Here is a 26,945-nt window from a genome sequence, read left to right on the forward strand (position 1 = left end):
TTCTTCACCACGACGGACCGGTACATCGACCGCATTACTGCAGAAGCTGCACCGATCTGCCTGTCAATCTCCCGTTTCATCCTTCCCTCACTCGTGAACAAGACCCCAAGATACTTGAACTCCTCCACTTGAGGCAGGAACTCTCCACCAACCTGAAGGGAACAAGCCACCCTTTTCTGACTGAGAACCATGGCCTTGGACTTGGAGGTGCTGATTCTCATCCCAGCCGCTTCACACTCGGCTGCAAACCGTCCCAGTGCACGCTGGAGGTCCTGGTTTGATGGAGCCAACAGGACATCATTTGCAAAAAGCAGAGACGAGATCCTGTGGTCCCCAACCTGGACTCCCTCCGGCCCCTGGCTGCACCTAGAAATTCTGTCCGTAAGAATAATGAACAGAACTGGTGACAAAGGGCAGCCCTGCCCGTTATGGTTTAGTTCCCCTCATCAGGAGGGTGAGGGAGAACTAGGGTAGGACTCAAGTTTGGAGACCCAGGTGCTAGCGGAAAAATGGAGGTTTAATGGAAAAACAACACAAAATAACAACATAACTGAGTCCACGTACAATACTGAACCGGAGTAGGGCAGTGACGGCTGAGGAGTCCAGGACAAACAGGTGAGTAGATTGGCTGACGGCTGGAACCAGGAGAGAAGCAGGATGTGGACGGACAGGTGGAAAGAAAACGAAAGAAAACCACGCACAGGAACTGTCAGCATGGAAATCAAATAATGAAACGATGAAAATACAAAAGACCAACATGATAAAAGAAATCCACAGCACAGTCACTGTCAGCGTGGAAATCTAAAACATGCATATATTTAGGCATAAACAAAGTAATGCTCCGGCGACGACGGAGTGACTGCCAGAGGTATAAATAAGATAGGGAAGTCATTAAGCTAACACGCCTCAGCTGTGCGTGACAACCCATGAGTTACTAATTACAGAAAGCGAAACCGCTGAGGCGCAGATCCCACAAAAAAAAGAGAGCAGGAGAGAGGAAAGAAAAAGAGAGTTGGAACACACCTTCCGGTCCCCCTTCTTGAAAAGAGGGCCCACCACCCTGGTCTGCCAATCCAGAGGCACTGTCTCTAATCGCCACGCAATGTTGCAGAGGCGTGTCAGCCAAGACAGCCCCACAACATCAAGAGAAGCTTCTCAACTACCTCGGTGACTACAGCTTGGGTGATGGACGAGTTCACCTCCGAGCCCCCGGCCTCTGCTTCCTCATTGGAAGACGTGACGCCGGGGTTGAGGAGGTCCTCGAAGTATTCCTTCCACTGTCCGACGATGTCCCCAGTTGAGGTCAACAGCTGCCCACCTCCACTGTAAACAGTTTTGGCAGGGCACTACTTCCCCCTCCTGAGGCGCTGGACGGTTTGCCAGAATTTCTTTGAGGCTGACCGATAGTCCCTCTCCATGGCCTCACCGAACTCCTCCCAGACCTGAGTTTTTGCCTTCACAACCACCCGGGCTGCACTCCGCTTGGCTCAAGACCCATCTTTTTAAAATGGCTTTTGAGTAGTGGTTTTATTGTGTTATAATAAAACCACTTCTGTTCTTATTTTGTTTTTTTTTATGAAGGTACTGCTCTTTTATAGGATATAGATAGTAGCTGTATTTTGTAATTTTGTGTGAAGCATATTGTGACTTCTGATCTAGACAAGTATTACATAAATAAACCATACCTACTTACTTCATTATTATCCATTCAGTTATAAATATGTCATTATGGTTGTGGAATCGTCATGGGTATAAACACTACAGCATGTTCACACTGGAATTGGACCGCAGTCTCCTGTGGAAAATTCCTTTGCTCCATTTGCCCCAACGTCTTCCTAAAGCTGACTTTGTCACTTTGTACACAATAACTTCCTCTTTTTCTTGTGTGATGAGTAAATCACTGAACTGTCCTTTTAAAAGTGTTACATTTGGAAAAAAATATAAACTGAAACCGGACTGTAAATCATGTGTGTTTAAATAGGAAACCCTCGGATTTCTGTTTATAATACCAGTGCTTTGCAACAATATACAGTACTGCAGGGATAAATCGTCCATTTGGGAGTTTCCATCCTGCTTAGGGCATTTATTTATTAAGTACTGTTGAATTCAAGGTTAAAGATTTTTTTCCAGGATCTGCCAGTGTCATGACAGTGCAGCTGTTCAAACCTAACCTTGGGCCTAATGATTCTCTACAGTGCTATAAAAAAGACTCAGCTCATTTGCTTCGATGTTTCCACAAAATGTGTTTATAAGAAAAGAGGCAGGAATCATCCTACTTACATAGTCTTTGCACACATCTTCACATGCCCTCCCCCACACACACCCTCTGCTTTTCTTCTGATGTCAGTTTGTCTCCATCCACCTGACTTTTGTTCTGTTTGACACACCCAGACAAGCGCGCACACACTTTATTTTTAATGTCAGCATCACGCCACCAGTCACCCCACCCCACTCTCAAGGTGTTAAGACTATGAATAAGGTCCCAAAATAGTCTCATCTTACTGTTGCTGGGGCACAGCCCAGCTCTTCCATCATCATTTTGCTGGGGGAGTGCCCAGTGCAGCCTTCCCCTTTTAGGTTTTGAGCCCTCCTAATTAGTGAAGCCAAGACACAGAGGAAATACTGATTTTTACACTTTAAGCTGATAGGATAGCTGTTTCCAAAGAGTTTGACAATAAAGTCAACAAAGTGAAAAACAGGTAAGGAAAGGGAGTTCTACTGTGAGATTGTACCAGACAAACCAAATGTGTGTGTGTGTGTGTGTGTGTGTGTGCCTTCCTCTTCTTTTAACTGCATGTTTGATAAACCTAAGAGATGGAAGCTAGTAGTGAAACAAGTTGCGGGCATCAGCCTATTTTGCAGACTGCATTTGACACTCCAGTGTCATTATGTTAATAGAAACTGTGGGCGTTTGGTCTCAAAGGAGCTTCCTGACACCAGCAAGAGCCTATTACTGTCGTCTGTCTCTTTGACATTCTCTCTCTTTCTCTACGCTTCCCTCATCATCTCGCTCCCATCTTTGTACCTTCTCTGGCAATCAGGGGTCCAACACTTTCACCTAGCTCTGCTTTTCTTTTTTTAAATCAAATGGATGTTTTTCTGCATGGCAACAAAGTGCATTCTGTACATATACATGTACAGTAAATCTAATTTATCATCACTTTATTAAAGTGTGATTTCAGCCATCTGTCACTGTATGGAATGTCCTGTCACTAGCTTGACTAAATTTGATGTAAGACTTTACATGATAGGTTTGTCTCCTTCTCCTTCTCATTTATCTAGTCTCTTTGTTTTATTCTCTCACTACCTTATTTATTATCATTTGCCTTTTTCTCTCCCTTTCTATCCCACCTACATGTTCTCCTAATCTGTCTCCTTCCATTATCATGTTTATTTTTACTGCTTTGCCTTTTTCACTGTTATTTTTGTCTCTTTCTTTGTATCCAAGTTTTTTTAAAATATTTTTGGCAAAAACAGACTTGTTCACTAAAATAGTGGTATTTACATCAGACAGCAGTCAGGGGTAATTTATCATACCAACTGTGATCTGTTGATGTGGTCAGTTTGTGTGTGTCTACCAGACAGTGCATGTGACAGAAAGAGCCAGGTGAAACTATAAAAAAAAAAAAAAAAAGAAACGTTACAGAGGGACATTCCTCATTTGATGATGCCATTGACTAAATTTGGCTCTTCTGAAAGATTACGCTGTTCTCATGTAAGATGAGCAGCCTGCAGAACAATGTGCAATATGATGTGAATGCTGAAGAGTGTTGGTACCGTGATGTATGGGGCTGTAAAATCCCACTGAGTGGACAGGGGGTGCAGAAAATCAGGAATCCTGATTCGTATCACGTCCTGTGTTGCTGCTCTCATGGCAGTCTGGCAGTGTCTAGTGCCTGATTAAACACAGAGAGCTGAGATAGGCTCTCCCTGCCTCTGAGCTGGACACAGATGGAGGGCACATACAATACATGTATTTACAACAGTGCATGCAGCGACACACATACATACTATCACAGCTTTTTCTCTAAGCTTGATCTCAATGAGATTTCCTCACACCTAACTTCCTAACACTTAACAATCTACATAAGGACAAAACATTTAGGCTTTCTTGCCTCCTTCAGCCTAATGAAATACATAATGTTTTGTGAGCACCTGAGACACTGGAGGACTACAGGTGTCCAGTTTTTGTGTGTCAGAGCTGTAACTTACTTTTGTCCTCCTGCTTTTCTGACTTATTTTCTGAGAATGTAAATCTAACAGACGTATATCTGGAGGGGAAATTCTTGGCAATCTGAGTACATTGACATCAAATCAGGAAAGACAACGTTACATCTATTTGTGTAAGCGGAGGCCCACATTAGCTTCCACTGCAGTAGGTTGCTCTAATTTTATCCAAATGGTACCGCTATGAGAAATAATCATGTAGTCAAAAATAGTGAAATCAAACAGAAAAAACTAAAAAAGTTTTTATGTTGTACATGTCCTTTAAGTAAATGTTTCAGTTTCTTCTTTCTCTCTTTCTTCTTCTCTCCCCTGCCCCGTCTCCCTCCCCCTGCTGGGCCAATTAAATCTGATGGTGAAATACTCCTGGGCCCAGTGCTTGCTGAGTCTGTTTGAGACTTAAGTTGAAAACACCAGACCCCCACCTCACTTAGAGGCATCATCTGTGTGACCTTGGGTTGATGCACCAAGTCAAACCTATATATTATTAATGGTGCAGCTGACAAAAGCTTTGTGGGACAATCTGTCTGCCTGCGAATGTTGATGCTCTCTTTACAGCCGTACTTTAGCTTTTTCTATGTTTGGTTTGCGTTTCCTTTTGCTTTGCCTCCCTTTTTGTGATCTTAGTTCATCTAACACGGTATATTTTAAAAGTATGCCCCCCCCCCCCCAGTGAGCGGGCTCACATGCTCTGTGCTGGCAGTGGCCAAATTCATGCTGGGAAAAGTGCTGACTAGCCGGGCACTCATCACTGATGGTAAGCTACATACAAGATAAATATAGAGATATGTGCCAGTGGGAAAACTGGACACACACAGTGTTTGACGATACAATTAATGGCCTGAAAGATGGGTGCTGGTTTTGCATAACTCATTAGTCAGTTCCTTATCCGTTCTGTGTTAACAGTAAATAATCTGTGTTCATTAAAGAGACTGAGAGTAGGTAGTTTTGAATGATACAGAGAAAACTAGAATGTTAGTAAATTAATGCAATTCAGACTGAGATGTTTGAATCCAAAGCAACTACAAAGCTATGAATGTCGAATGTGGTGGAGAAAAAACAAATTTTAAAATTGAAAACCAAATGTAAAAGCCTTATGGTGGGAGCTGGACTGCACTAACCTCAAACATAAAAGCAAGCATGACAACCCCAAACCAAAAACCACACAACAGAGTGTATCTGTGTGTGTTTAAGTGTGTGAGAGTTGTTTGCACAACTGAACTGAACATAGTAATAGATAGGCTTTGACCCATTGGCTGTTCTTAGACACATGCAAAAACCACAGTATAGCGCACACATGCACACGTTGGCAAACACAAGACACACTGCTCTCCCCAGGTCTCAGAAGGCACAGGGCATCAGTCCAATAAACCTGAGGTTGCTGTTCTCTGAGCTTGGATTTATTTCCCACAAGACTATACACTTACTGCAGGCGAGACAATAATCCACTGTGCAACCTTTCACACATGGAGAAATGTAATTATAAAGGAACATCAGCCACTATATTGGGTAGTTCAAATACAGTTAACAATTATGTAGCCACTTATATTTCAGTTTTAAAAACAACCCCAACCGAACATCTCTCATCTGCCATCTGCATGGTAGAGGACCGTGTAAAGGGATGCTTCCATATTTTAAAAATACACTTATTTGAAGTTATCTTATGTCTGTACAGCAGCCAGGTAACTTAGCATAGCTTAGCATAAACCCTGAAAACAGGGGAAATGGCTATCTTAACTTTGTTCACAGCTGTCAGAATTCATCTACCAGCACCTCTAAATTAGTTACTACTTCCAGCTAATAGTCTGAGACATATGTAACATATGGATTAAATTTTTAATTCTAACATTTTAATGAGTAAGCTTTTGGGGTGTTGATCTTGGTGATTTGTTACCACTGGACAGAGTCCAGGTAGCAGTTTCTAGTACTTTTGCTAAGCTGGAATACTTTTTGATTTATGTTCAAATCTGTGTATCACATTTGACAAAGCAGACAAAATATTTTCCATATTCTATGCATTTCAGGAATTAACTCCCTGATTGGAGCTGTTATGGGATTTTCCATTTTGATCAGCGCCGAAGTCTTCAAGCACCATACTGACGTCTGGTTTCTGGATGCCACCATGGGCGTTATCATTGGACTCATCATTATGGCATATGGGGTCATGTAAGAGATAAACAGTTTATTTCCCATCTACAGTTGTTTGAGCCACTGGTGTGAAATATCCATATTATATTAATGCCAGATTCACATCATATTGACAGCTCTGAATTTGCTGCGGTGCCAAACCAGGCTGAGACGCCCTGCTGGAATTGTAATGTGTGCACATTTATAGTCTTACTTTCCAATGAGACTGTTTCTGTCTCCACAGGCTCCTGAAGGATATGGTGCCCCGCGTGAGACAGACGAGGAACTATGAACGCTTTGAGTGAGAGACCTGTGTGTTGACCAGACGAGCAGGTTCACACACACACACACACACACGCGTACCCACACACCTGGCTGCCTCCTGTCCTCCGCCCTCTTCTCTCTGTCTTTCATACACACTTACTGTACATGCACACTTCACCTGCACATACATACAAATGTTACACACTCATGTTCTCAAATACATGCATATATAGGCATATGCTGTATATACTGTACATACAGTAGTACATTGATACATTCAGACATAACATGCATGCACACAGACATTTGAGAGATGCTGAGTGAAAAGGACATGATGGAAGACCATCTCCTGGAAAGACAGCACTTCATTGAATTCCTTCTTTTCTTCTCTTTGTCACTTTTTGTCTGTGAAACCACCATTTGAGACTCCTGTCTACCAACAGAGGCTTTTGATTCATTCAATCTGGACATGCAGTACCTGCTGCTAACACGCCACCATTCACACACGGCAGTGTTTACACAGAAAGAAGCAGTATAATGATTTGTCTGTGTGGGTTTAGCTACTACCTTTGTGGGCATAATGGTAATAAAATCAAAATGTTTCAGAAGCAGTAGATTGTATTTAAGCGAGGCCTACACAAAAACTCAGTATGTTTACCCATGTAAACATATACACATACAATTAAAGTATGAAGAACTTTTTAAAATATCTCCCTGTTATATCTTAATTAAAAATACAAACTATATTGAGCTGTGATCCCCACTATTTTATTAGTATTGTTATTACTTTTAGCTATAATTAAGTACAAGTCCTCCTTTTCTAAAACACAGAGAACCAGTAAAAAGCTTACCAGCATCTATACATCCTTATTCGTTGCTGAAAGAGGAAAAGACAAAGTGAAAAGCAGAGAGAAAGAGACTTTGACAGAGAGCCCATACAGTAAGCAATACTGAGTCAGTAAACACTGCAATCAAGGTCAGCCTTGATCTGAAATCAAGCATTAAAAAAGAGACACTACAAACAAATATTTATCATACAGTGGCTATAAACCTAAGTGCACAAAGCTGAGGTTATCTGACCTGTTACATTGCATAGCTACTGCACTGTTTGTGATGTGTCCAAACACACGAGAGCAGAGTTTTCCTCCTTCCATAGGTGTTTGTTACTGACAGTTCAGCACAGTTCCCACATTGGGTGGTTACAAACTACTTCAGGGTATTTAGCCAGTTTTATCTTAACTGCTGCATCTGACTTAACATATGTTTCATTGCCATATTGTACATATCTTTTGTTAACAACACACATACCTTAGTTATTTATTGTAACCCATTAAAAACTTTTTTTTACTTGCAGTTTTGAATATTGCCAAAGTATTACCCACTAATGACATTAGTAATGTTTTTATAAGATGATAAAAAACAGCAAAAGCACATCAATTATCTTGTTTTAGCTGCAATATGCTTTCAGCTTTAGTTCACGAATAGATCTTAAAGCACTAAACTCTGCAGGAACGTTTTCTCCACAATTAGCTGTGATTCTGTTATTTATGATTTTGTCTATGGAAGTTTGTACTTAATCAGGTTGGGGTATTTATTACTTTTATTAATATTTTATTTTCCCCTTTTGGCTGTAACATATGGGAAAGATAAAACCTAAGATGAATCTAAGCACAAAGACACAGACATACAGTCCAAATCATTTGCAGAGTGCATTTTCCTCTGTCTGCATCTCTAATTATTACCTATTTGTTCTGCACATCCTCATTGTTATCATTCATCATTATGTGCAACAGACAATGTAAATACAAACCTCATAGTCTGTAAATATGTTTATTACACTGTTTGGGTCCTTCAGTAATACAAGTCACAAATAGTCATAGTGCTTTATGGCCAGCATAGTAGGCTTTTTGGAGTAGACAGCTCATAGTTAAAATACAGGATGATCAATGTTACATATAGCCAGCAATGTTTACTCTAGTGCACATATATGTTTTGCATATTACTGTAGATTAATGGTGAAATGAAATCACAAGTCTAACTGTAATTGTTTTGAGTGCAAGTGAAAATCTCAGACTGGATGTAGGTGTGATCTGACAACACTCTTCAAGACTCAGCTCTGTTTTTATCTGATTACAAATATCTTTTTATCTTTGTTTTCCAATTCAAAGAACCTTGTCTAATTAAGAAATCAAATTATTCGATTTTGTACAAATTCAAATGGATTTAATTTGACAACAAAAATAGACAGATGCTGTATTATGTACAAACAAATACTGGATAAGTTCACTAGTGACCAAACATTCTCACAATTAGTCAAGGTACAGGTAGAGTGTTGGTGACCTTTTTTTCCTTCTATGAATGTGGATCCATAATGCTGGTGAGCCTCCTTGTGGTTGGAAGCGCCATGACAAGAGTATTAATATTCACTGAACTGAATCCAAGGGAGCATCTATATTTAGCCCAGGTTGAATACAGATACAAAACCTTGGACAGCGACCATCAAGGGGCCTACATCTGCTCTCTACTCTGTAATTACCAAGCATGAGATGAAATACTGGATGGGGTGCAAAACTATGTAATTGATATTCTTTAGTTTTATTGGGTGAAGAATAAGGATTAGCTATAAACTGAAGGTGGAACTCAGTTCACACCACGTCAACTCACCAACGGTGCACAGATTTGTAATCTTTCCACCTCTCTTAGATGCATAAAAGACAATCTTTACAACGACTTACTGGCAAAGCACAGTGTTTACATGCTGACTTATGGTGTGAGAGAGGGGAACCCAAATGCAAACATAAAAAGTATAGTGAGGAACTCAAATACTTAATAATGGCAACAGCTGTTCAAATAAACAAGGAGACACAAGTATGACAGTGCAATTTCAACACTGACGTGAGGCTATGGGTAGAGACAAATGGCAAACAATGACTAGACTGGAAATGACAAAAATAATAGTGGATGGAATAGTAAACTCACAAAGCAAAAGACATGACTGGGACAGGTACAATAACTGGGGATACTGCCTGGGAGAACAAGGCAACAAGAGCCAAAGACAGGCAACAACTAATGACACACAATTATACAACTAACTAGAAACAAAAGACCATGACCAAGACAAGTATGACCAGCTACTGAGCACACAGGCTAAAGGCCGACAGACAAAACAACAAGAGGGAAAAGAAACTAAATGACAAAACTGGGCACAAACCGGTTAACAGGTGCAGGACAAGCTTTTGGTAAATGAGAACACTATGTTAGCAGCACAGGGATCCGAACAGTAGAAGTCAATAAACAAACCAGCAACTGAATATAAAGGCTGACAGAACAGGGCCAATGAGCAGCAGGTGTAAGTGATCAGAAGTAATCAGTGGCCAAAGTAAAGCTGGAGCAGGTGAGAGTGGCATGAGACAGGAAGTATTTTCCAAAAACCTTGGCTGGGTTCTGAGATTGTGTCTGTGGCCCGCTTACACTTCTCAGGGGTGGGAAATCTTTGAAGGGGCTGCACTTGTATGCAGTTGTATTTCATTCAAGACGTGTTTTTTCCTTCTGCCCCGTGACCTGCCCCATGCAGCATGACCCTCATGCTCCATCTAACTAAAAGACTGTTCAAGGATTGTGAGAAATGACCCCATGAAACTGCTAACTGTGTTAGTTTATTTAAACAGTCCAAAAACAAGTTTAATACTGCAGCCTAATTATTCTGTGCCAAATCACTGAAATTATGTAGTTGCATGCAAAATGTGGGCATCTGTGGGAAGTTTACAGATTGTTTTTTGAAGTGAAAAGAGGTAAATACAACTCCTGCAACAAATAGACATTAAAAATGAGCCTTTCTTCAAATGTTAATGCAGTGTTACTTTTTCTTTCATTGATTTAAAATGTCATGCAGTGAGTCACGAAAGTGAAAGGAGGCTGGCTTCTGAAACAGTGAATTAACATTTGGCATTACAGTAGCATTCTGCTGTTTGCTGCATAGGTTGCATTTTCACTTCACAAATCAGCAAAGTATGTCGTTTGCCCAGGGGTGTCCAAACATTTGCATACAAATGTACATCTGCTCTTTTTGACATGTGTGTATCTTATTATTGGTGCAGAAAAGGCATCAAATCATTTACACTACTTCATTTCACAAAATTATGATAGCAATACAACCTTCTTCCCTGTTGCTAAAGGCTTTGCATGGACTTGTAAAAACTCTGACAGGTGCACACACACATACAAAGCACAGATGGAAATATGTAACAGAACTGACAACAAATCTAACTACAGTGTACGTAATAGAATGTTTAACTGTCTGTTTGTACAATAATGACATCAGTGGTATTGCAGATGATGTAAAACACCATGTATTTATGTAAAAGAACAATGAAGTATGTCTTTGTCAAAGAGCAAAGTTTTATTGATTAATAAAGTTTTATCCTGCTTATTCGTCAGCACTTTTGAGATATGGTCTTGTTTCAAACCCCACAAACCCCAAACAGCCCTGACGGAAGGCCTTCTTTTAAATTGGGTAGAGAAGAGGGACAGACATAGAGCAGTCACTAACTGATGATGAGACTAAGCACCACATCCCTGCTAACACCAGTGCCACCCTTCCCTAAAGAACTAATAAGGAATCACGTTTGTCTAATTGTATAATTTCTGCCAAACTGAACAGTAAGCTGCTGTGCCTATATGGAAAGTAAAAAAAGACAAGGTAAAAGAAAGTTGGGAGGATAAAAAAATCATATACATTAAGTGCACAAATTACTATATTGGCCTAATTGGTATTATGCAGTACTACAGTGGATAAAGTGCAGGAATGGTTCCCTTTTCCTTAACCAGTATTCGCTGTATTTCCGGGAGTTAGACCAGAAGATCAATACCAATTCTCATATTTAGATATGCAGCTATTAGCAGCAGCAGGTTAGCTTAGCTTAGCACAACAACTGAAAATGGGGGAACGGTTAGCCTGCCTTTGTCTGGGGCTTTTAAAAAATCTGCCTATTAGCACCTCTAAAGGCCAAAACCCCAAGTAAAAATAACACACAATGCATTCATGGTAGTTTATGCCTCAAAATATTTCTTGGACAGGAGCAGGAGCATCAAGCTGCTGGTTGCCTGCCCTGCAGCTTCATGGTAATCACAAGTTTGCTCCAGGACATTACTGCATCTGGCCAAGATATAATCATCCACATAAATCCCAGTAAAACCACAACATGGACTTTTTGTTTTGTTTAAATCAAATAAACATCACATGTTAATTAGTGAGCTTTAGGGATGCTGGGTGTTGGTTGGCAGATTTTGTTATCTTGGGACCTGTTAATGGTTTTAGTGCTAACTATCTGCTGGCTGCAGCTTTATATCTAAATCACTTGGTTTCCTAATCAGAGACGAGCTTGTAAAAGCGAAGCTGACGTGTGACCAACTGTCAAATGCCAGCACATAAATACTCAACACTGTAATAACATTGGAATCCCTAAATGGTGACAGGCCAACCATGACAGGTGTTTGTGAATAAGGTCACTGCATATTTTCTGTCAAACACATGCCCAGCTGAATGGAACAGGGGTGTGGCTGAATCCTTCAATGTTATGACACCTGTTTTTTAAAACACTATTTCAAGTTCTCATTCATGTGCGTGTACTATATTGAGGAGGTCAGAAACCTACATGAAGGATCAGTTGGTGCTCTCTGTGCTCCTACACTGAATTTAAACCTACATCAGTACTGTTCAGATGCATATCAGACATCTGCCAGTGTTACATTAAAAAGGCCAAAAATGACTCCTGTGGACTTCCTGCTGTGAACAATTGGGCCATGTGAAAATGGTTACGTTGGCGTGAGGTGCTGCTGTACTTTAATCCCAGAATTTACCAGTAGAATTGTCCATTATAGCACTCAGACACATTCCTTGCATAATGCTATCTGGTCCTTAATGTAGTCTCTACAGGGGCAGATGCGAATCAGGGACTGGTCTGATCTAACACAGCTGAAGAGCAGTGAATCAGACTGGAACAGGCAGTGTTTACTATCCTCGTTGTAGGCTGGGAGCACCAAATTACTGTCAGAAAACTGAGATGTTTGGCAATCTACACCATATCTGTAAAGGAAACAGAAAGGGGAAGAAATTATCAGCAGCAGTGTATCAAGTCATCAAGCCATTAATTCAAATGGTTATGATGAATTTCAGCTACACAGTCAGATACTGAAGTACAGGCTGTGTGCTACAGTACAACAAGTTCTACCCCAAAATGATTATGTTTACTGATAATTTGGAGTGGTTAGGTTTGAGGCCAATGGCTCAGGTCTGAGAACCTGAGCAATGAAGATGTATGAAGCTTTAGAAAACAATCTGCCTGAAATTTTCCACTCACCTGCAAAAGCACCCCAGGAATGAAAAGCTGTGACAACTTGTAAACAAGGGAAACCGCATACAGTATTGTTAGGCAGAGGTGCGGTGCTATTTGATGAAATACCAGAATGAAGCGTGCGTATACACACACAGTTAAATTGCAGCTTGTTTCAAGGGCCATGCAAATGCTTTTCCTACGATGGCAATTGCTCAAATGTTTAACTGATTTTTATTCTCTAGTGTGGCACAATAACAATAACAAGTAGTCATTTGTCATAGGGTTAATGTTATAGCCATAGATAATCTTATTACAGTGTATCCTGTACATGCTGAGTTTGTTGTTTCCTATTTTAATAAACAACATTCAGTACAACATACAGTAATGTTTCAAAGTATTAGTATTTGTAATAAACAACATTCAGTACACAGTAATGTTTCAAAGTATTAGTATTTATTACTGTAAAGTTGTGTTATTGTAATGTTATCATGTAATATTCTAAAAACAAAAAGTGATATTCTGGAACAGTGTGTGTGATGGCTGCCAAAGGTGTTAGCCTGATGACACAGACTACACTCCAAAGATATTTTGCTGTTGCTCTTCTCTGAAACCACTGTCATTTATTTTCAGTTCAGTCATAAATCTGTTTTCATGATATTGCGGCATTGGTTTTTTACAGTGCAGTAGGTGACCCGGCAGTGAAAAGGTCCCTCAGCATAAGACACATTAGATTGTGAAATTCAGAAAGTGAGTTCATGTGTAAGCACTGCAACCTGTGTACTTACTTGGCAAAACTCGTAGGGCTGTTCAGGTTTGGGAAGAATGCGGGTTCACAGATTAGCCCCGCCTTCTGGCATGCCTCTTTACAGGAAGTGTTTGCCTCAGCCTTCACAACCTGGAGCGCGCTCACTGGGGGCCAGCTCTCTCTATGAGAACAGAAGTCCTAAAGCAGGAAGGAGAACAACATGAGAAAAGAGAAGCAGAAACATCTGCATCTTTCTCATGCTTTTTTCAACACCCCCCCAAATCCCAGACTACTCCAACCTGTTTTTCAACCAGGATGTTGACTCTCTGAAGCATTCCTTCACAAGTAAACTCATATGGAACGTAGGGCTCAATCTGAAATGCATAAGCAAAAAATATTATCACACAACAATTACAAAATAACTTGCATTTTTTCAAACTTAGCTTCTTCTGTAATTCCACTGTGCTCTGTGGGACTATACTGACACCATATTTAGAAGGTGCTTACACTTTGACTGAGGATACCAGTAAGAGCTCTCTCCACATCTGTGAGGTTGTGCATATCTACATCCCATACGTAGGGCTTGCCGATGGCCTCAGCATATGGATGCTGAGATGTCACCTGCAACACAAACAGATGTTATGAAAAATACAGAAATTAGCCAAAGACACTGGAGTGTTTTCTCTGGTCCTTTGACTCATTGTTGTTAACTTGATGGTGGTATAAAAACAAAGGACAGCAAAGGTTCTACAAAGATAAAAAAAAATGTATAATAATACTGTATTTGCTAGAAAGTGTCTCCGTTCTGAACATGACCCCCGACCTCTCTGATGTTGGGCTTTCCTTTGAAGAAGTCAGAGTTCAGCCTGCTCTGGGGAGGGTGCATCCGGGGGTTCAGGAAAGCACAGCCATTGGCTAAAGCCTCCAGAGGGGCAGGGCCTTCATATGGGAATGACAGCCCCACAAAAACCTATAACAGACCACAGATTGAAAACATTATTTTAGAATCTCTCAATATAAAAAAAACACATGAAAATATAATACACTTATGCACTTCTTTACTGTCACCACATGGTGCCAGTAAAGACCAACACAATACACGATGAACTCCAAACTCGATGCTACTGTACACAGTGTGTGATGCAGATGCAGAATTGTTGAACAGTGTGAAAACAATTAATCCTTTAAAACAATGATATGTTTGGAGTCCTATTTACCAACTCAAAACACATATGTGCATTACACAGTTTTATCACACATCTTATGATTTTATAAAAACTGTAAGCATCCACCACAGATATATAATCCAGATCATATTCAGTTTGGTTTATTGTAAATATTTAATGGCTATTTTTGAATGTTTAGATTCTTCTCTATCACTCAAAGCCATCAGGGCTGATCATTCCTAAAATCAGCATGCCAACAGCCCGAACACACAGTGAGTCATAAAAACTACAGTATCTTCAGTGACATGAAGACCAAGGAGTTCTTCTAAAGATGGCATGTTCCTCCCAGAGTCCTGGTCTGGAAATACAGTCTGGGATTACATGAAGGGACAACCTAATCCACAGAAGAACTTCTCCAAATTCTCCACGATGCCGCGAACAGCCTACACAACACCCACAGTGTGCTTGTCAAGCACCTTGAGAAACCCTGTGATAGTGTTCCAGGAAGAATTAGTGCTTTCTTATTCTCTTCTTGCCACATTAAACTACAAATAAATACTGTATCACTCAGAAAATGCTTGAATCAAAAACTTGTTAGAAGCCTGCTAAAATCAGTCTTATCCAGGGAAGCTTTTCATAACAAATATCAAATAATTTCATGGGATGGCTTCTATGTGGGAAGTGGTTTTTTAAACATTAATTCTGAATTGTGGAGGAGAGAGTTTCCTTATTCCTGCTAAACATTATCCTTGGGACAAGACAATTTGTCTTTAGAAGACTGTCCACCAGGCTGTCCGCCATCAGCCAGTACAGTTTAATGTGCTTGTGGAAAAAAATAAAACCCTTTACACTAATCATTCTCTTATTTTTGTCCAAGTGTTTAGTTCCTGCTTTTATGATCAGTTCTTTATTTGGTGTCACCATTTCTTGCATGCTTTTATTTTGATGTTGTGTTTTCTGTATACATTCCTGACAGTATGTGTCACCCTTTGTTTTCTGATCCAGCCCCACCTTTTCTTGTCTGTCTTCCCATAACTGTGTGAGTGTCTCCTCGAGGTGAGGAGGATCGGCCACTTGCTCCTGAGGGCACTAGTCTTTTAGGTTAGACCACACCCTTCTTTATATGACTCCACTCAGTTCTTGTTATTTTCTGTAAGTCTTCTCAGCTGGTTAACTGAAACGTAGCTGTTACTCTGCTTGTCTGTGTGCCTGAGCTTGGGTTCCCTGTCTATGTTTGCGGTTTCCCTTATAAGGAAATGTACAATAATGGATATAATGGACAAGGATAAACTAAAGGGACCTATGTGGGCCCCAAGGGCATGTGTCACTGGTCCCTTTTACCTCATGCTTACCTTGCTCTGTCTCAACAGGATTTGTACTGCAGTCCCTTTAATAATGCCATGGTTTTTCACATAGCTTGGAATTGAAGTATTTTTATCAACTGTCCCATGGATCTCCAAATACTTGTGGATAACATCCAGATAAGCCTCTTTACCCTGTGGTGTAACAGCAGAAAGACGAATTGCTGAAACATCAGTGGACATTACACAATTTACGCTTTTCCATTGCCAAGCGTGTATTTAATGGGGGTGTCTGAATGAAATATAAAGACACCACATAGACAACACCCACAAAATAATAAACATCTAAAAGGTAAAATGAGGTGACCAAACATTTTAAGGCATATAATAGCAACCAAAGTGCTGCTCCCAGAAAGTGCCTTCATTTCAAATCCTGTCTTCCAGTCTTTATACTTATGAATTTTGCAGTTTTCTGCTGTAAACATGGAACAATATTTCTCCACAGTCTCTGCTTACTAGAAATTGTATTCTTCCTTAGTATTTGAGAAAGTATACATGCTCTATTTGAGTCAGGATTGGTGCCTTAAAAATAAATATTTCATAGAGTACTTCCAAAAACTTTGGTGAGCAAACTGATTTTTCAGGTTATTACAATGACTGAATATTGTTACCTGCCAAAACTCTGCACGCTTGCCATACACAAGAGCCTGGTTCTGTCTCTTGGTAGACTTGAGCTTTTCAATTTCTTCAGTGCTCAGTTGGTGCTGTACCACAAAGCCCAAGAATGTGTTGTCTGGAGTATGAGCTGCTCACAGTAAGACAATGCACATAAAATCATCATCATCATATCCAAGATTTCCAAGGTGCATTAAATACTAAATCTTAAAGTCACTGATAAAAAACTCTGTTCATGCAGACAGGTGACAAATTACAGGAAAAGCCTGAAAAAAATGACTGGTCTCTTCCAGGATGACAATGCCCCTATCCACAGAGCACAAGGGGTCACTGAATGATGATGATTGTGATGGGTCTGATGATGATTACCTTTTTGAAGAATAGTGTTCATCTCTCTAAAAGAGCTCCAACGCCTTACTAGGACACTTTATGTTGGTTTTTCCTTTCATTTGTCACCCATCTGTATATTTGTATCTTCTATAAAAGTTTTCAAGTTTCCATTTTTTAATTCTTCTCAAATCAGGCAACATATGTAAACAACGAACTTAAAAATTAGACTGTTAGAAAATAAAGAGCAAGAGCCAGAGACATACGGAACATGGTGTAGAACTGCAGTGGGACCAGATGAAGGCCGCCAAATGGACTCTTAAGGTTGTGCTTTTCGGCCCAAGCTATATGATTGAAGTCTGGTTCAGTGCCAAAAGAATCCAACACCCGAATTATACACCTGATTAATAAATACAAATACATACACCACACACATAAATACACTGACAGCAATTACAAGACCAAGCATTATTTGGTTACATAGCCACCTACTGTACCTACTCAATTATCGAAACACATATTGTATAACCAGAACAGAATTAAAACCTGATGCAATATGTACACTTGCCAGAAGCCTGTGCACTTTGGGCAGAGTATTTACAGCCTCCATTCTTATGTCAAGGCTTTCCACCGGCTTTTACAGCGGGGAGATGTACCTCCACAAGAGCACCAGTTAGGTTGGACACTAATGCTGTGTGATGAGGCCGACGTTCAGTGCGCTGGCATGTTTACGCAGATAACGTATTCACACTCAAGCATACATTCACACGGATAAATGCAACTTACAGTTGGCATAGAGGTGGCAGCTGCATGCTGTCCCCCAGCTACACATTATTCATTTCATTTCATTTGCACAAATGTTTATGCATGAAATTTACGATTACATTTTAGTGATACATTACAGTCACTTGATTGAAAGTTCAGTGCCAGAAATTAAATATCCAAAGAAACCACCTAGAAAAAATACTAAAATCATATATGCAAGTTTAATTTTTATAATAGTGCTATTTTATAAATGTTATATGTAGACATCTGATCCATTTCCAACTGTTCACTTTCTATGATTTTCCCTCTATCCTTGGTCATACCGTATCTTTTTCCTTAATAATGACAAAAACCTGACATGTTCCTGTACCCCCATCTCCTATCGTCTTTGTTGACTTTGACATTTGTTTTTATCTCTACAACCATCTCCAATTAACTTTGTCTTTTAAGTCATACATTACTGCCATTTCTCTCTGAAATGATGCTATTTCTTATACAAGCAGATGTTTTCTTATCAATTGTACTCAGCAGATCTGAACTCTACAACAGAATTTTAGTGTCATAGTAAAAAGTTATTATAATAAAATAAAATATTCCTATTTTAATCTCAGAATATTCCAACTTTATTTTCAGAAGACTCAGACTTTAATATTAGAAATATATTGATTGACTGCATGGCATTAAAACACTGTCATGGTGCTCAGACCCATTAAAATCACCATTTACTTGAAAATCTACCTGAACTGCTCTACATTCTGCTGTATGTTCTCTGCACCGGCATAATTACTACTTCACTCTTTCTCTGCTGGCCTGCTATCTTGACCTTTTCTTCACTGAATCAGATCTTCATTGCACTCTGCAGAACTGTATATCTTTTAAACTTTGTATTTCTCACCTGAACACATCCTCTGTGGCTTGATCAGTTTTATCTTGGCATTGAACTGCTTGCAAAAGTATACAAAATGACCACAAAGGGGCAATATTGTTTGTGCGTTGTTGATTTTTTTTTTCTTATCTACAGTAGCTCATCAATCTGTCCCATCATGTATATGTGCCCTTTGCAACATGACATTACATTGGATTTAGCCAGAATTTAGGAAAATTGCATATCTCGCCACTCTCTTGATATTTCAGACTTAAGACAAACAGGATACCACACAATGTTTTCAGCTTAATCAAATAGGATCTAGTTAAATTGCCAAAACATCAGTGAATGGCATTATATCATTGACTCTATACTTTCGATGATAATGGTGCTCTGTGTTTTACCAGAGGCTTCACCATCAAATGTTGACAGACACATACAGTATATCACATTTACTCTTATATAACTCATAAACACTTTAAAGTAATATCAGGACCATATCGTGATACTCACTTATATCGGGACCAGATCACTGGAGCTGATTTCTGAATTTGTTTAAAGCCGACAATGTCTGTATAGATCAGATCTACATTCACCCTTGAATAACGAGGGCAGGCACCTTTTTTAATCCCTAGAAAACTAGAGAGACAGAGAGGCAAGCAAAAATAGACACAAAATATTTTTAGACATGAAAGTTATGGAATGAGTGGATGTACATCTTTAGGTATGCACACCAACTATCATGATTATAACTTCAAATCTGTCCATCTGTCAAACAAGGTCAGTCTATGATTTACTGTATAAGATGCTGTTTAACTGTTTGAAAATGTTTCCACTTTCATTCTTCTAACAGTGACACCAGTCACTCCAATAGAAAGTAGTTTGCAACAAAAGGTTATTTTTGCATGCATATGTACTCACTCCATGAGATCGAACGTGGAGCCAGAAAGGTGAAGATGGTGGCCCAGGATGTGAAGTGTGGAGATGAGGTCACTCCATTGGACTAGTTCCCCAAGAGGGCCGCCATGGAAGGCAGACTCTGCTATTTTTACACCCGATTCATATGTTATTGCACCAGGATGCACTATGATCTGGGGGGTGTGGAATGGTGGGGAAGATGCTCATTGTTCATTTTTAATACTAACAATGATAATAAAACAGCCATTGTATCTAATTAAAAGGCTAGATAGAGGATAATGACTTCATCTTATGACTCATTTCTTCCTTGACAACATTAAGTACCTTAATGTGATGCAAAGCTTGTCTACCATTTATAAAATTATTTTAGATCTACTCTATATGGAAGTATGGAAGAGAGTTGGGAACTAATGTTCTACTCACCCAGGAAGTATTTTAGCAATTATTTTTCTGTACTATGCATTTTTACTGGTTTCAGTGTTACTGGAAAATAATTTTATTTACAAAAGGACAAAGAAATCAAAACTGACTGATAGAGTGCAGTATTTGCAATGCACTTAATATTTTATTTCTTGTTAAAGTCCATAAATGCCATAGTAAGGTACAGAGGCCATAAGAGTGGCCTTTTAGTGGGAAAGAGAGCTTTGGCACTACTCCTACAAAATCTGGCTCCATCAACCCTCTCATCACAGAGTCTGCATCTTTGTGGATATTTGCATGATATACTGTACTGTATAGCTGCTGGTATTTAATTTAGTTAACATTCCTTCTGTGTATAGTATATAATACTATATTTATATACAGCACATAGTAGAGACGTATGGATGAAAATTAGCACTTAAGGTAAGGTATTGTACCATACCATACTGCTAATACCCAGTTTTTGATACTAACAATCAAATCTTTTTGCTAAAGCCTGCCTCTGAACAGTGATTGTATAATAATAGCTTAGCAATCATAACTATGCACAGCAGGCCTGCCAATCTTTGGATTATGACACATTCAAAATCAGTGCAGCGGGAGACGAAGTAGAAGCAATAAAAGCATTTGAAGTGTTTAGATGACTTTGAATTTCAGATGAAGAATATCGCCATGCAAGAGCAAAATGTTTGGCAAGGACAGTGGGTCAAAGAATCTTTTATTCCAGTAAAAACAATGACTAGGCCCATGTTACCTGTTTGGCTTTCCGCTGTGTGAGGTTGTATTTTGCTGAAAGAGACCGTCCAGCCTCCACCCAAATCTCTTTCATACTATGAATTCTTTGGTGAATCCAGCTGTATTGGGGTCTGTTTCCCACAGATGAATACAGGCCTTCTAGACTTTCCCGTACAACTGCTTGTTCAGACCCCATCTGAAAAATTAAGAAAACACCAAGCTTATTTTATACTAATTTTTGTTTCTTTGTTTTGGAATTCTAATTCCCTTCACAATTCACTGGTCATTAAGCCCCTGTGCTGGCATAGCCACATCTGGAGACATTATGTTTTCAGGTCGTCTATCTGTATGTCTGTATATCTGTAGGTAGCCTACATCTGTCCGTCCCTAAGAATTGTAACTGACAGTATCTTTTTAAATTAAAAATTAAATTGTAATGAAAAATGAAACTTTGTATTTACATTTTACATTTTCTGTCTTTCCCTTAAACAAACCTCCAACTAAAAATGAAGTGTAATATTAATACTTCTTCAAACAGGTGATAAAAACATAAGAATGTCAGTTACTACTGAGCCCACATAGTCAGAGTTTCTGTAGGTTTATCTGTGTCCTTTTTGTGCACCAAGATATTACAGTACGCGAGTGAACATGTGCATGGTACAAACACGAGCGTGATCCTTGCTCGAGGTACACATGCTGCACACGCTATGCTTTTGGCTTGTGCCACTTGCATGTACGATGTTGGCTGCTGTGTCTCTAAATGTGACCGGCACAGAATCGGATACGCCGGTCACCACTCAAGGCCAATATCCTCAGATCAATCTGTGCATCTACTGATTTTATTTCTGTCATTTTATCAGTTATTAATGATTTAAACATCTGAAAAAAAATTTACTGACCAAAAAACAGTTTTCAAAAATTCTAAAAATATGATTTTTTACAGTGTATTATTTATTTATTAATTAAATTTTTTACAGAACAGGAATTTATTGCCATTGTCTGCAATCTATTTGTGTTAATGATGCTACAGTACTTTCCACTCACAATTCTTTTACTTTAAAAAAAGCTATCAGTTTAAAAATTCTAAAGAGGATTTTACAAATGACAGTTGATAGTGAAGGCCACAGACTGACATTGATGGGCCTTTTTATGTTGGCAAGTAGCAAAGCAGCTTAAATGACAGTGACAAAATTGTAAGAACTAGAACAATTCAGATTTGCCTTATTAGAAACAAACATCACACCCCAACACTGCACAAAAAAACAAATAACACACAGTCTTGTTTCTTTGACCTTTGCCTTTACCTCCAAGTTCTTTTCTAGTTCTGAGGAACCCACTCTGCCTGGAAGAACAGGACACCAGGGTTCTATCTTTACAAAATACAAGAAGCAATAGGGACAACTCAAACACAAAATCACAAACATTTTCATTATTGTGTTTAGAATCAAGTTATTACTGCTGTATGTGTTGAGGTTTGTGGTGGTTACTCAGCAAGTGAAACTACGTGGGTACCTCGCTGAGGTAGATGAGGAAGGAGCATAGAGACCCATCCACCCCAAAACTCTTGTAGCAAGGATCTGTTTCCCACATCTCCTTCATCCACTGGGAAAACAGCAAACAACAAAGGGCCACAAAAAAGTGCATAATCAGGATCAACACAGTATTTGGTCAAAATGAAACGCAAAACTTACTTTAAGATAGTGGAGAGCATGAGGATCTAAAAACCACCACTGACATTGCTGCTATAGGCCACCATCCATTTTAATCACTTTCTATTATATCACATTCAAACCAAGTTGAGGACTTGACTATTCTGACAATATATTTGAATACTTATATTACCACTAATTGATATAGTTATTCTTAGGAATGTTTACCAATAAGATTTTAATAATAAAGAAATATATTACCTTCAATTTCCCTTCACATTCTGGGTATCCATCCATCGGTGGAAGTGTGCAATTAATATGTTCTTTGGTTTGATCATCTAAGAAACACACAAGCAATAGCACTTTTGTTGATTCAAAGATGATGAGCACTGTACTGAAGAGAAATGAACCCTGGGGTGATCACCGCCAACTGAGATATAAGTGTGTGCTCTTGTGGTCAGTGGCTAGACTACATAACGTGTATGGACAATCAAAACCATGATCAGCTGGTTTCTGGTTGGCTACATGCACAAAGATAGAGTGCAGTCTGTCACCCCAGCAGAGCGAGGGCTTCTGCTGGAGGAGTTTAAAGATTTCATTTGTACACAAGGTAATTGTAGAAGCCACAAAAATGCAGAGAAATGGATGGCAAAACATGGCTGACAAAGTATAAGTAAAACTAAATATCCAATTTTAATCTTTAATGTCACAACGACTGCAGTTCACTGCTTTGATATGACAACAGTTAGCATAATCTCTGCATTATATTCAGAGTGAGCACAAGTACAAGGACAACCTGAGAATGGGTGAATATTTAAGCACAAGAACATTTGCATACTGGTGTCACTGTAATGTATAACTCTTTGCCCTGTTACCATTATTATTACAGAATTTCTCAGTAGCTTTGCCTCAGTAGTCGAGTGACAAAGATTTCAAAACGAGTTTGAAATTCTTTGCAAGATTTAGTTTCTTCTGCAAAGCATAAGAGCATTTCTACTCTTGTCTTACGTTTAGTCACAGGGTATCTATTTAAGAATGTTTTCTGTCATGGTCAGGAAAATAATCCTAAGCAGAATTCTGAAGAACTAGAACCACATCACTCAGATACATTCACAGCATTTTACCCACTATTACTCTCCATTTTAGATCCCGTATCTCTTCTAATAGCTCTCATTTGAACTTGCAAATCTATTCAAATAAGCTCCACTGGTGAATAGCTATAACTTGTCCAAATAAAGGAACTAGAACTGCCCAGGAGGAAGAACACATCTATCTACCCTCACTGTTTAATGGCATGTGAGGAGGAAAAGTGTGTGGTTCTTACATCAAGAGAAAAGAATGTTTTAGTACAGCACTTATATTTCTACTGAACCCTTCTGATTGACCCCTTTTTTTATCCCGACTCCTCTCAGTATCTTTGTGCTCGTTTCTCACCTCTAGTTGGGCTTGTCCTTGTCCGCATCGCGACATGCTGCCTTGGGCTTGTTCCTATCCGCATCGTGACATTCTGCCTTGGCCTTGTTCCTATCCGCATCGCGACATGCTGCCTTGGGCTTGTTTCTATCCACATTGCGACATGCTGCCTCTCTCTGTGACTGATCATAGTTACGTCTTCCGGCTTAACGCATTAAAACAATTTAAGATAGAAAAGACACAGCATAACATAATGAAAAAGCTTGAGAGAAAAAGCATTTTTATTCTTTCTGCCATCAAACACAAAGCAAACCAAAGTAGTAACCTGAAGTAAACTAGCTGAGGTTTCACGAGACATAGTTCATCATGAGTTCATTCTATTAGCAAGTTTCAGCGACTACACATTACAAGTTTAAAGAAAATACAGTTACTCCTGTGTTTACTTATAAGTAGCTCAGGACCAGATAAGTGCTTCAGTAAACTCTATGTTGGTAGTGAGACCATGTTAGTTGAAAGAATGAAGATACAGACCAGAATGAAAAATGGCCAACTCAGACAGCCGATGAAAACAATACCCAGCAGCACACACAAGACCCTCCACGGGGTGCACTTCAGCTTTCTCATCATTCTGAGAGAGCTGGAAGTTGGATAACGTGGGCGTCTGATTTCAAACCAAAGGAGACAAACGTGTTTTAAATGCAATGTTTCTTTAGCACAATGTATCGTACAATGCTGCATGTTCACTGCTGAGACACGAATTAAGGAATATCTCTGACTTGTAAAGTGAGCGAGAGAGAGTGACAAGGAATAATTCAGAAGTATACGTGTGATTAATGCTGCTGATGCTGCCTTTTTGCTTAAAAACCCATATCATTGTGCTTTTCTTTTCCCATCTTTTGGGTGCTTTTACTGTGCACTTTTCTAAGTCAATGTGACATACTGATATTGTATCAGGTACGCATGATCTCCACAGTAACAATAAAGAAGTCAAACACTTACCTTTGGAGTTTTGGGCAGTCCTCCCAATACAACTGAATTAACACATTAAGCACAAGTACTTTGTTATTTAAAATCCTGTGTCCTTGAGAATAAACCTCCTGCCTATGGACAGTGCTCTGAGATGAGCAAGAACTCTGCATTCAGAACGACTGAAACATTCACCATCAAGTCCCATTATACAACCAGTTTACCAACCTGCTTGCCTGCATAACTAGAGTTGCTGTCATGACACCAACATTCAAAAAAAGGCCTGGCTTGTTTTGCATGTTATCTTAATTTTATGGCATGTGGTACAACTGCATTAGCCTTCTACTCCTACTGTACATTGTCTGGCCGTCATCTGATATAGTAGGTACATGGTTGCTTTCATTTTCTTGATAAATTAATACTTGTTGTATTAGTACTATGTTTGCACACAAAATAACTAATTCCTTGAGATGAAAAAAAAAAAACGACCTGAATTTATAAAGAACAAGACACTTTTTTACCTTAACTTGTTTCCACTCGACCTCTCCTGAAATGCACACAATTACTATACTGTACCTTAATTACTGTACCTTTTGTGATGAAAATACCGTTGTTATTTTTTATTGTATAAAATAGTAAATGTATAAATTAATCAGCTACCTAATCTGCAGTCAATGTTGGCGTTTTGCTCACAGCTTTTCTCTGTCGCTTTGGTACATTTCTCAAATCATCCTTGATATTTGCAAAAGAGTAGGAGAATTTCTCAAAACACTTTATACAAAGAGCGCCACGCAACATACACTTCAGGGTAAAAAGCCGTCTGTTCCTGATGTTAGTGTTTCCACTAGAGGCCACTCTGAGTCTTTGTGATTAACACTTATGACAGTGATGTATTGGACGTTTTAGAATCAAGTCATAAATATCTCCTGAAAAAAATCATGTTCCCAGAAAAATGGGTTGTCATTATATAATACAACTGTCACTTCCCCATTTTTATAAAATGTCAAAAAACACAATTTGGGATTTACAATATTAAACCTTCAGTGTTTGTATTGAATTTATGAGTTTCCTAATTATTATTAGACTTGTGTGTTTTTTTTTTTTATGTCAACTTGTCATCTTTTCAGCCTTTGGTTTTCAGTTGTTTGATGTGTGAGGTTTAACTAAACCCCTGAAATATGAGGGGCATTACATGATTACAGCTCCACAGCCATACCTGTTTTTATACGTCTTAATCAGGGGGCAGTATGGTGCGGTACATGTTTGCTGCCAGTTTTTTTTGTTTGCTTGTTTTTATGTTGTTGTAAAAGAAGGATTAATGGCCTCATCTGCCTTCACTACTGCCAGATTTAGAGCACACCTGTTTGGAATAAACTGCCCATTTTTTATCAAAGTGTTTCACTTCCATTCCTTTCCAGACAACTCCAAAGTCAGGAGTATCAACATCCATCTAAAATTGGACACATTTTTCCATTACTGATGTGCAACAGTCTGCTAAAAATGTAGTCAGTCTACTTTCTGGCATTACTCTGTTTTGGCGCAGCAGGTATGGTGCTAGCATGGCCTTGATTTCAATAATAAAACAAGAGGTAAAGGATATTTCTATTAACCCCAAAATGCATATACACCTTTGATCACTTCAGACTGTTTATGAAGGTGCACAATAACAAATACTAACATGATGTACAAATACAGCTTTTACACAGTCATTCAGGAGGAAATCTTGCAAATTGCATGACCTGATCTAAGAAGCAAGTTCACTGAACTATCTGGAATAGTTCAAGTAATAACCAGAATGTTGTGGCATTTTTAAATCAGACCCAATAACAGACAAGGGGCCTATTTCAAGAAGGCGGTTTAACAAACTCAGAGTTCAAACCTGAACTCGGTTTCAGAACAGCTGAAAAGAGTTGGTTTAATCAACTCTGAGTTGTTTGACTCAGAGTTAGGCGCGTGCCACGCGACTATAAAAAGCCCTGAACAATGGAGTGAAGACATTACGAGTCACCATGGCAACAGGACCAAGCCAAAATAGGTCTGCGTTTTTCCC

At 39.2% G+C, this 26,945-nt stretch overlaps 2 protein-coding genes across 2 annotated transcripts in view; one reads left to right on the forward strand and one right to left on the reverse strand.

Annotated features, from left to right (window-relative positions):
• tmem163a (transmembrane protein 163a) overlaps positions 1-11,051 on the forward strand; it is a 49,648-nt gene extending 38,597 nt beyond the window's left edge. The window contains exons 6-8 of the mRNA XM_020614883.1: positions 4,898-4,981; positions 6,249-6,390; positions 6,596-11,051. Coding sequence (XP_020470539.1) covers positions 4,898-4,981; positions 6,249-6,390; positions 6,596-6,656 — 287 coding nt within the window. The 3' untranslated portion in view covers positions 6,657-11,051. The remainder of the gene's footprint in view (positions 1-4,897; positions 4,982-6,248; positions 6,391-6,595) is intronic.
• Positions 8,174-26,945, reverse strand: part of LOC109968552 (alpha-1,6-mannosylglycoprotein 6-beta-N-acetylglucosaminyltransferase A-like) — a 20,615-nt gene continuing 1,843 nt past the window's right edge. Inside the window, exons 2-16 of the mRNA XM_020614897.1 lie at positions 23,951-24,134; positions 22,778-22,854; positions 22,380-22,469; positions 22,172-22,237; positions 20,887-21,063; positions 19,716-19,885; positions 19,308-19,433; positions 17,431-17,564; positions 16,834-16,967; positions 16,214-16,357; positions 14,519-14,665; positions 14,203-14,316; positions 13,995-14,069; positions 13,736-13,893; positions 8,174-12,700 (exon numbers count right to left, since the gene is read on the reverse strand). Of these exons, the coding sequence (XP_020470553.1) occupies positions 12,499-12,700; positions 13,736-13,893; positions 13,995-14,069; positions 14,203-14,316; positions 14,519-14,665; positions 16,214-16,357; positions 16,834-16,967; positions 17,431-17,564; positions 19,308-19,433; positions 19,716-19,885; positions 20,887-21,063; positions 22,172-22,237; positions 22,380-22,469; positions 22,778-22,854; positions 23,951-24,119 (1,983 nt within the window). The 5' untranslated portion in view covers positions 24,120-24,134 and the 3' untranslated portion in view covers positions 8,174-12,498. The remainder of the gene's footprint in view (positions 12,701-13,735; positions 13,894-13,994; positions 14,070-14,202; positions 14,317-14,518; positions 14,666-16,213; positions 16,358-16,833; positions 16,968-17,430; positions 17,565-19,307; positions 19,434-19,715; positions 19,886-20,886; positions 21,064-22,171; positions 22,238-22,379; positions 22,470-22,777; positions 22,855-23,950; positions 24,135-26,945) is intronic.

The sequence above is a fragment of the Monopterus albus genome, unplaced genomic scaffold, assembly GCF_001952655.1.
Source record: "Monopterus albus unplaced genomic scaffold, M_albus_1.0 scaffold153.1, whole genome shotgun sequence".
NCBI classification, from domain to species: Eukaryota; Metazoa; Chordata; class Actinopteri; order Synbranchiformes; family Synbranchidae; genus Monopterus; species Monopterus albus.